General features: G+C 36.3%; 1 protein-coding gene across 1 annotated transcript in view; it reads left to right on the forward strand.

Annotated features, from left to right (window-relative positions):
- The window catches only part of GABRG2 (gamma-aminobutyric acid type A receptor subunit gamma2), a 71,527-nt gene extending 62,269 nt beyond the window's left edge, over positions 1–9,258 (forward strand). Inside the window, exons 7-10 of the mRNA XM_013953658.1 lie at positions 3,441–3,593; positions 5,457–5,662; positions 7,501–7,524; positions 8,983–9,258. Coding sequence (XP_013809112.1) covers positions 3,441–3,593; positions 5,457–5,662; positions 7,501–7,524; positions 8,983–9,258 — 659 coding nt within the window. The remainder of the gene's footprint in view (positions 1–3,440; positions 3,594–5,456; positions 5,663–7,500; positions 7,525–8,982) is intronic.
- Positions 9,259–9,925: the final 667 nt, after the last annotated feature.

Here is a 9,925-nt window from a genome sequence, read left to right on the forward strand (position 1 = left end):
CAACAGCATGGGCTAATTCTCTCTGAAAAGTCGAAGTATGGTTTGGGCATCTGATTCATGTGCAGTTCAGAAGATTACTGAGGAATATATATTTCTTATGTAGTCCATGGAGAAAGATGCATCTCTTGGGGTGCTGGACAGACAGCTATGTGAAATAATTTAACTTTATTAATAGAAAAGACACAGATATCCTTCTTTGTGTCTACATGTCATCAAGAGTCCTCAGTATACAGAGAAAGGAATTCTTATTCAGGACCTTTTATACTATGTAGGTTACTGTAGAGAAGCTCTAATTTTCCATCCTCCACAATTTGTAAGGTTGGAAAACATTATTTACATTTTACAAATGGTAATTATATTACTTTTATGTAATGGTGACCGTGTTACTTTCACCCAAAGGTAAAGTCTTGAAGTCAAAAGGAAAATTTCCATTAATAACTAGCAATTTGAGATTTGAACTGAACCTAGGTGTTATTTTTAGTTCACTGTCCTGTTGCGGCCATCCCTTGAACCTCCCAGAGCAATAACAGTCCTGATGCATCTGCAGTTATAGAAATATTCTTTCAGATTGCCCTCGAGGGTGAACTTCAACTGCTGTTGGCTCAGCTCTGCTGAAATGGGGTCTTATGGTTTTTTTCTCCCAGAAGATTGGTACGGGTGGCTGAGAACTATGCTGCTTCAACTGCAATCTCACAACTTCAAAAACTAAATAAGTTCCTTGGAAAGGCCTTGCATACAGGAAGGAGCAATGACATTTGTGAGAGGTGAACAAAATCTAGAACAATTACATCACTTTTAAATTTTCTGGAACATGTTGGCAGAGACATGCTATTTCTAAATACTTACAGTTAAGATGGCCAGCACCAAAAAAAACCCAGAGGGAATTGTGTTCAATGAGATATAAAACACTTCCACCTGGAGTGTCTCCAGGATGTGTAAGCAAATACCCTGTCACAGGGCACAGGTGTCTCTCTGTGGAAATGCACTGGCCACTGAAGTGCATCATTGGCATGACAGTGACAGTTCCAGGTAATGTTTCATCACTCCTGAATGGATCAAGGACTGACCAAGTTTGTTAACATTTTAAAAGCTCTTATGTATTACATTTTGAAAAAAATGTATTTTTATTTTAAAATAAAGCATAAAATATTTTTAAAATGTTACTGTAATAGCTTACTATATAAAAACACTACTTACATTAAGGGGAAAATCCAAAGACATCTCCATGGTTTTCTAGAGAAAACTTGATAAAAACAGTGTTTGTGAAGAAGGTCTACAAAATGGAAAGACCATTTGAGGCTACTGTACATATATATATATATATTCACCTGTTATTCACACCCCCATTTGGCTTGGGTCACGTACATTGTTATTGAAGGAGTCTCTGCATGAGGTCTTCACAATATGTCCTGGTCTAGGTTAGCTGGATTTATCTGTTCATTTTCTCAGCACAGATACTGTTTTGTACTTGGCTCTAATATCTATAAGCAACAGTGCTGGCTTGTGTACTAGATCCTGATATTTTCTGTTCTTTTGAATAAAAGATTCTAGAAGATGAGAGTGCTAAGAACTACCAAAAATGTTGGCCAGAAAGACTAGTCCCAGTGCAGGACCAAAAATGTGGACTAAAAACACTAAAAAAGTAGTTACCTAGGATCTGATATATCAGCTCAGCTATTCCAGAAGACAGTCTATAGCAGTTCCATCAGCTTCAGAAAAAGAAGCAAGAGCAGAAAGCAAACACAGAAGAATTTTTATTTCAGTCCTGAACTAATCTTTTGTACCTTTTCATATTCTCATATATGTTTTGATTTATATTTCACCTCTTTCTTCTGGCAATTTGTTGTCTCATTAAAGAAATAGAATAACTCTGAGCACGAAAAAGGCTTTCTCCTAGAGACTGTTTGCTTTGATGTAATGCATAGCTACTGCTTAAAGTAATTTCTACCACAATATAGCAGAAACAAAGCCAATGTTGAAATACCAAGACTATTAATAGTATACATCAAGGTGAATCAAAAAAGGAATTAATTCCCAAAATTGACAAAATAATTACTTTCCAGAAAGTTAATACATGATCCACAGAGATGAAGACTAATTCATACTGTAATGCTACAGGTTCAATTTTATGGTATTCCTAATCAATATTTTTGTGTATATATAGGACACGCATATAATGCAAACACATCTGTAAATTAAGGGAAGAATCAGACTGTAGTTATTAAAATAGGTTGCTCACATTCAGTAATATCTACTTTACAGACTACACGTATATCATTTGTTTTAAGTGTTCGGTTTAATAACAATATAATTAAATTACAAACAAGTTAATGCATGGGATATGGACATTCGGATTGAAAAAAACAGAATAGCAAAAAAAAAAGCACCAACTGAAAAATGGTGTCCAAAGTTGTTTTTTGTGGCCAGGTTCAAAGGGATTATTCTGGGAAAACTAAGATTTTAACTATATCCGAAAACATAGAATTCTATGTTAAGTAAAGGTACTGATCTAAGCAAAACACACATTAGCCACAGAGTCTCTTTGTCCTCTCCAAGAAAGTATCTAGATTTGCAAATTCTCTTCTGTCTCAGTTCAAGACTGCTCTGGACTGCATTGCACAGAATTGGAATGAAGTCTTCTGTAGCCTGGAGTTCTGTAGTCCTTTGTGAATCAGGATTTCCTAGGATAGCTATAACTTGAAGTAAAGATGAGATTTCTTTTTGTTCAGGAAAAAAAAAATGAACCTTTGCTCTACTCCTGAACACAGCTAGAATTACTTAATAGTTTGACAGGAAAAAAGAATTTGGAAATAGAATCACAGAAGCGTTGAATGGGAATGAGGTGGAATACACTCCAGAGTAACATACAGCCTGGTCCCTGGGCACTTTCTTGGAAAATGTGGGTTCAAATTCTCTTAGAGGAGACATTAAAACAGAAGATCTGTAGACAAATCAAAAAAATTACCGACACAGCCCTGCCCTGAAGAATAGTTGAGGACATGAATAATTGAGAAAGTACAACTGAAAGCATGCATTATTTGCGAGCAGCAGCAGAGGCAGCATGGGGAAAGGAGGTTTGCTGGACCACCACCAGGCACTCAGTTGCCATAGTAGGACTATACTAGGCATTTGCAAGTTATGAGGAATGACTTGGTAAGAAAGCAGCCTGCTGTGCTATGCAGGAGAAGTTACCCTTGAAACTGGAGTTCAAGTCATCTAAATGAACCTGCAAGAGTGTTTACTTCCGCAGTGTGGAAAACCCACCAGTTCTTGAGCTATACCAGCTCTGAAGAAGGGATATGCATATATTTGCCTTCAGTACATCTGGTGAAAAAGTCTAATATACACAACTCAAAAACAGAATGTACCCTAGCTAACATCCAGAAAGTCTACAGGGGTTTTAACACAGTATTCTGTCTCTGTGTGTTTTTATTTTACAGGAGACTATGTAGTCATGTCTGTCTACTTTAACCTGAGCAGGAGAATGGGTTATTTCACTATTCAGACTTACATTCCCTGCACACTTATTGTTGTGTTGTCCTGGGTCTCTTTCTGGATTAACAAGGACGCCGTTCCAGCTAGAACATCATTGGGTGAGTTGTTGCATCTCCCTGCTTTTATTCAAGCATCATGATGGAATTGACACCTCTGCAGATCACCAGTTTGTAAATGTGAGACATTAATTTCACATGAGTTCTTCTTATCACTTAGACTGATGTATTTGTTTCCAAGGTATAACATAATCTAAACAATATTTGCATCTCTTCCTTTTTACTGTGTTGAATCCTAACTCTGTATATTGTAGATTGGCTGCAATAAAAATTAGTTTCTTTGCTGATGACAGGAGTACTTTTTCCAGAAATCAAAAAGATGAGGCACATTTCTGGGTTTAGGGGCAGGGACATCTTGGTTTTATTCGCTCTATTTCCACATCATGGTGACCAGCAATACAAATGAAATCAATACCAAGAAGGATTCAATCTGTGTCTGTCTGTGTGACACAGCAGTAGAAAGGGGACAGTATAGTACCCTGACTTCTACTTTAGGGACCGTAGGTCAAATGTAGCCTTCAGATCAAGAAAATCAAATGAATTTGTTGGTATTATCTGAATTCCTATACCATGTTGTCACAAATGTGACGTACAGTTAATCAGAATTAGCAATTTCTATACAATTAGCAATTGTTCCACAAACAAACTAAAAGAGAGACCAAGCTAAGTTTGCTTGTGGAAAGCAGCTGTAGCCATAACAGAATTAGCAAAGTAGATTCATGTGACTGTGGAAACAGTTAAAAACACTTGATTTCTACTCCTACATTAAATCCAGGTGAATGACAATCATTTTATTTTTTACTTCTGCGTTTTTATTTCTTCACAGAACTACAATACAGAGCACGAGAGTTAAAATGAGAAACAACATTCTCATTCCAGAGCTCTTTTGAAAGAACCACAGGACTAGAGGACCACTGGTTCCCATGGCAGAATTTTTTGAGCATTTTATTGCCTTTCTTCCACTCTTCCTCCAAAAAGAGGTTATAAAAGCTGCTATAAAGAGTAAAAATTAATAAATGTATGCAGCTGTTATTTTTAATTTTACTTAGATGTACAATACAGACATCTCTCTTGAGAACTAGTCTATTTGCACCACTGAGGAAGTAAAGGGGCCAAAAAATCAGTGGTATGAAATCTGCCATGTATAAATGTGATGGATTTTAGCTGTTCTGATGCATTTTTAATGTTCTTCATAAGAGAATACAGGGAATAATGTTCTGAGAGGAGAAGGGATGGTAAGGCACGGAATAGTGCTTCTCAGTTACAGTGGCATACCTGCAATCACATACACATTTCCTCTTGCAATTCCAGCTAGATTAAGTGCTTTCTTAAGAATTTGCATGAATTTCTCTCATGTAATGCCTGCAAATGTGTTTCTTACTGACAGTGTTATCACTATCCAGCAACTAAAAATAAAGGAAACTGATCCCAATAGCACAAAAGGTTTAAGGAGATTGGGCTTGAGATTACTTTGAAGAATGGACTAAAACGCTAGGCATATTTTTATTCTCTCTCCACCATGGTTTTCTTCCTCTGACACAACAAGTTCTCTTCCTTCTCAGTCTAAATTAAATTAAGTCCCTAAACTAAAGGGCTCCTAAAAGCAAACTAAAAAAATAAATTAAAAGTAAATTAAAGTCATTTCTTAGAATCAGGATCCTTCTAATCAAAGTGTCCTGCAAGGGCAGCCCTTGCACCGATCATGCAAAGATGGTTCATAATCCCTCTTATCCCCTGGAGCTCTCATTGAATCCACAATGCACTGCTTGGGATGTGCTTTTTAACATCCTTACTATACGTCAGAGCTCCAGGCATCCTTCGAAACCAGTCAGTGTGAGATAACTGACAAAATTACTTTGTCACCTAAAGTAATAATATTTCTGTTGTTTTCTGTCTATCTACCAGGTATCACAACTGTCCTGACAATGACCACTCTAAGTACAATTGCTCGTAAATCTCTTCCCAAAGTCTCCTATGTGACAGCAATGGATCTTTTTGTGTCAGTTTGCTTTATTTTTGTTTTCTCTGCACTGGTGGAGTATGGAACTTTGCACTACTTTGTCAGCAACAGAAAGCCAAGCAAGGATAAAGACAAAAAGAAGAAAAATCCAGTATGTACCTTTTTTACCATCATGGTATAAAACTCAGTTAGGTTTTATGAGAGAACATTTAAATCCCACTTTATGCTTGTATTATTTTAGACTTTGCTATTACATATATATTCTTCTTTGGTATTAATAGAAATGCAAACATTCACCTTGAGAATGAAAAGCTCATTTATTAAAGTTGTCTGGATGCCAGAGAAACTAATTTCTTAGCATCAGGATCCTTCTAACCAAAGTATTCTGCAAATCACAACCACCACCCAAATCAGTATTTATGTTGCAGACAGAGCTCTTGCTGTGATCCTTCTAGCAGAACCGCCAGTTTCACTGTTTTAGCTTTGGCAATATTCTCTACCTTTAACGGGATGTCTGTATTACTGACTTGATTCTGTTTTTCTTATTATCAGGACTACAGTTAATCTTTTATATTCAAACTAGGGCATGTGCTTTTTCTAATTCCCCCTTAAGCATCTGTTTCCTTCTCATTGTTTCCTTATCTTCTTTTTCTTGTATTCTCTCCCTCTTTTATCTGTTTCTCTCCCCTAGAAAGTGATTTGGTTAGCAGTTTGCAATGTTACTTGTGGGTAGATGGTACACAAAAATAAAAAATATCTATAATAGCCACAATAAGGAATCCTGGAAACAGCCTCTATAGAGGCTGGGAGGTTTGCCCAGACAAGCAAAAAGGTTCTTGCCTATTTAGTCCAGGACAGACTTCTCCTTACCTTTTGCAACTGAGCTGAAAAGTCTGTTGCCTACAATCTGTGGGTGGGCTGAAAAGAATTAGTGTAAAATACTAGAGGGAATAAGAAGTAGCAAAATCTCTTTCAAAAATCAAATGTGCCTGTGTAAAATGTGAAGGACACAAATGTTTTCTATTTGCAGAGAGCATTTTCAAGTCCATTTCAGGCACCAAGGAAACAACATAGACACTTGGATTTGCTCTCCTAAAATCTTCAAGGACTTTTCAAGATATTAGCAGAAAAGAACCAATATAGAGAAATGTATTAATTAGAGAACATTTTATTACACATTATTATTTCATCTTTAAAAGATTGTTGAGAAGCACATTCTAAAAAATAATAGATGTGCTCTACAGTGGCTAAACAGCCAGAAAGTCATCCATGAGGTTACAGAGAAAGAATTCTCATCTAAATTTAGATATGCTAAAGTTGGATTTTATCACAAGCCTCTCTTCTGGTCAATAGAAAGAAACGGGCACTTCTGGAGGGTGATTCACCCTGCCCTTTTGGGGATGAGATAAATAGCCATCTCTGTGCACCTATGTCTTCCACTAGCAATAAAAGGATGATTTTCTCAAGTTTAGATGTCCTACCTAGAGATGCCCATATTAGCGCAGCTTAGTTGTATTTTACATTATTATCTGTGAACTTCTGGGGACAAACAGAAAACAAAATAATGGCCTGGATCCTAAATCCAGAGTCTAGATAACTTAAGAGTAGAATGTTGAAGACTACCTACAGAAAAAGGAATTTGGTTTTAAATGTGCATTCATAAAATGTGAATGGTCTTCTCTTTCAAAATTGCCCAACATAAAAGATTGGAATACCCAGAGACTGTTGAAAGATCTAAAAAAAGTTTGATATCTTACACCTTTGGCCCGGATGTAGTTACAAGAAAGTGAGAAAACAAAAATGTGTTTTTTATATTATAGATACTTGTGTAAATGACTATTACCCCACCTTTTCTATAAATTTAGACCTTTTAGACTTACTATGTTTTAGAAACATATTTTTAATTTACATTATTTTTGTCTCTTTCTTTCTTTTCTTTCTTTAATTTAAAAAACCCTCTGATTCTCTTTTCTGTCTACAAAATGAAAGCTTCTTCGGATGTTTTCCTTCAAGGTATAATGTTTTTTGGAATAGAAATTCACTGCATGCGACTGCTGAATTTAACTATTAGAGCTTATATGAGTGTTGTTGTTGTTTTTTTAAATTAGACACCTAAGCATTCTACTCAAGGTAACCTCTTAATTAAGTAGAATGGTTATATATTTCTGAACAGTTTGTAGAGTTGATTCAGCAGCCCAAATATTGATTCACTATGGTTTTGAACTTACCCTAAGTTCAAGAGTGACCAACATTATTGGATCACATGAATTAAGAGAGTTTAATACGTCCAAAAAATCTGTGCTTCTCTTTTTCAATTGCCCATGGGATCCAATGCCACCAGCTACACCAGAAACCTGCAATACACCCTTTTAGAACTCATCTCTAAGCCCTTTTCTTAACCTTTGTGATTTTATTAAAAATTACAAACCCAAATCTATTCTGACGTTGACCTGAACAAAATTCAATGTCATCATCTCAAATGCTGTTCTTTATGCAAGAGTCAGAGTTTTGAAAGGGTTTAAGATGCATACATTTTTAATGCTGTCACTGGATCAGCACACTCTTAGCAAATTAGCAAATATATCTAGCTATGTTATACATCTGAATCTTACCTTCATTCAGAAATGCAGAGATTTTGTTCTAAATATATCTTTTATATATATATATACACATATATATATAAAAGAAAGTCAATAAATTTACATACTCATGAGATGGAATTGCTGTTATTTTACCCTAATAACTATTAGCCAGAAATTCTGAGGCCTGTCTTTGTCATCCCAGTGTTCACCAAGTGCTCAAATGAGTTTTAAATGCTTAATTTGCTCAACTCATTCCAAACATAGATATGTACAGTTACTGTAAAAAACTTGGAGCAACCATCCAGTTGGTGAACATTAGCAGATGCTGAACTGCATATATTCGCACAAACTATTGGAGGGTTATGGAGACTCTCCTAATGTTATTCAGACGACCCAGTTGCTGCTTTTTTTTCTTATATATAGTATTTGCTCATGTCTCAGCATGAACCAGTCCTGTATTAAAGAAAATCCTGCATTTCCAATTGATTATTTCAGTTCCTTCCATGTGCAACACCCAAATTGCCTTCATGTATCAAACAGCTATGTAAAATATAAAACACAAGCAACTCAAAATACCATCAGTTACATTCCTGAATGTTTCCTTTAACCTCTACTGTTTACTTAGTTTGGCATTGGAGCTAATTGCCTACAGCTGTTAACTTTCTATTGATTTGTGCTGCTTACCTCTAAAGTTAAAGTGTATGATGCAACTGGTTTGAATAAATTCAAGATAGTATTACCATTAGAACTCCTCAGCAATTTCCCGTGTACCCCATGCAGAACCATCATTCACATGTTGACTATTAGTCTCTACTTCCCTGGTAGTCTGGTGATAATAATGGTGTCTTTCCCTCCCGCATCTTTTTCTTTTTCTGCCACTCCATCTTAGGCGCCCACAATTGACATCCGGCCTCGATCAGCTACTATTCAAATGAACAATGCTACACACCTCCAAGAAAGGGATGAAGAATATGGGTACGAATGTCTCGATGGCAAGGACTGTGCCAGTTTTTTTTGCTGCTTTGAGGATTGTCGAACGGGAGCATGGAGGCATGGCAGAATACACATCCGCATTGCCAAAATGGACTCTTATGCCCGCATCTTCTTCCCAACTGCCTTCTGTTTGTTTAACCTGGTGTATTGGGTATCATATCTTTACCTTTAAAAGCAGAATGAAATCAGTGATATGAGCCTTACTCACTGAATTTCTTAGAGAGATGGTTTCCTTTCTAAGTCCACTTGAAGTATTTATGATGCGCTTTATAGTGGTCTGAATTCTTTAGTGCCATAACCCGGTAAATATTGATCACACCATTTGTCCAAAAATTGCCATCAGGTTATTGTGAATTAAATGTCCATTCAACACGTTGAAATAATTTGAAATAAAAGTCATAGAAACAGGTTATATACAGCTATATCTGTTGGAATAGAGACAAGCAGAGCAGACGGGGCAAGGGGAGCATTCAAACACGAGCGACTGAGACTAGAATTCCCAGGTAAAGTACTGTACAGTTTGTTAACATTGGCTATAATTATGCTATAGCTTTATTCTCTGTGGGCTTTTCTTTTTGGAAGAGTCATCTCTCACTTTGAATAGGTATTATTAAGCTAGGAAAATAACTTCTACTCCCACCCAGACAAAAAAAAGACCCTTCCCTTTGCCATCCCTTTAAGAGCACATGTACAATGCTGTAAATATTTCAATACCTTATAGTACATGAAGTCTAGTGCATGCATCTTTTGGGGGCCAAAATAAATGAAACAAAGGTACCATAAAGTATTGTCTTTTATTTTGTGTCTCTGGATGTGCTATTGTAATTGAAATGTGGATA

The sequence above is a fragment of the Apteryx mantelli genome, chromosome 14, assembly GCF_036417845.1.
Source record: "Apteryx mantelli isolate bAptMan1 chromosome 14, bAptMan1.hap1, whole genome shotgun sequence".
In the NCBI taxonomy this organism is placed as follows: Eukaryota; Metazoa; Chordata; class Aves; order Apterygiformes; family Apterygidae; genus Apteryx; species Apteryx mantelli.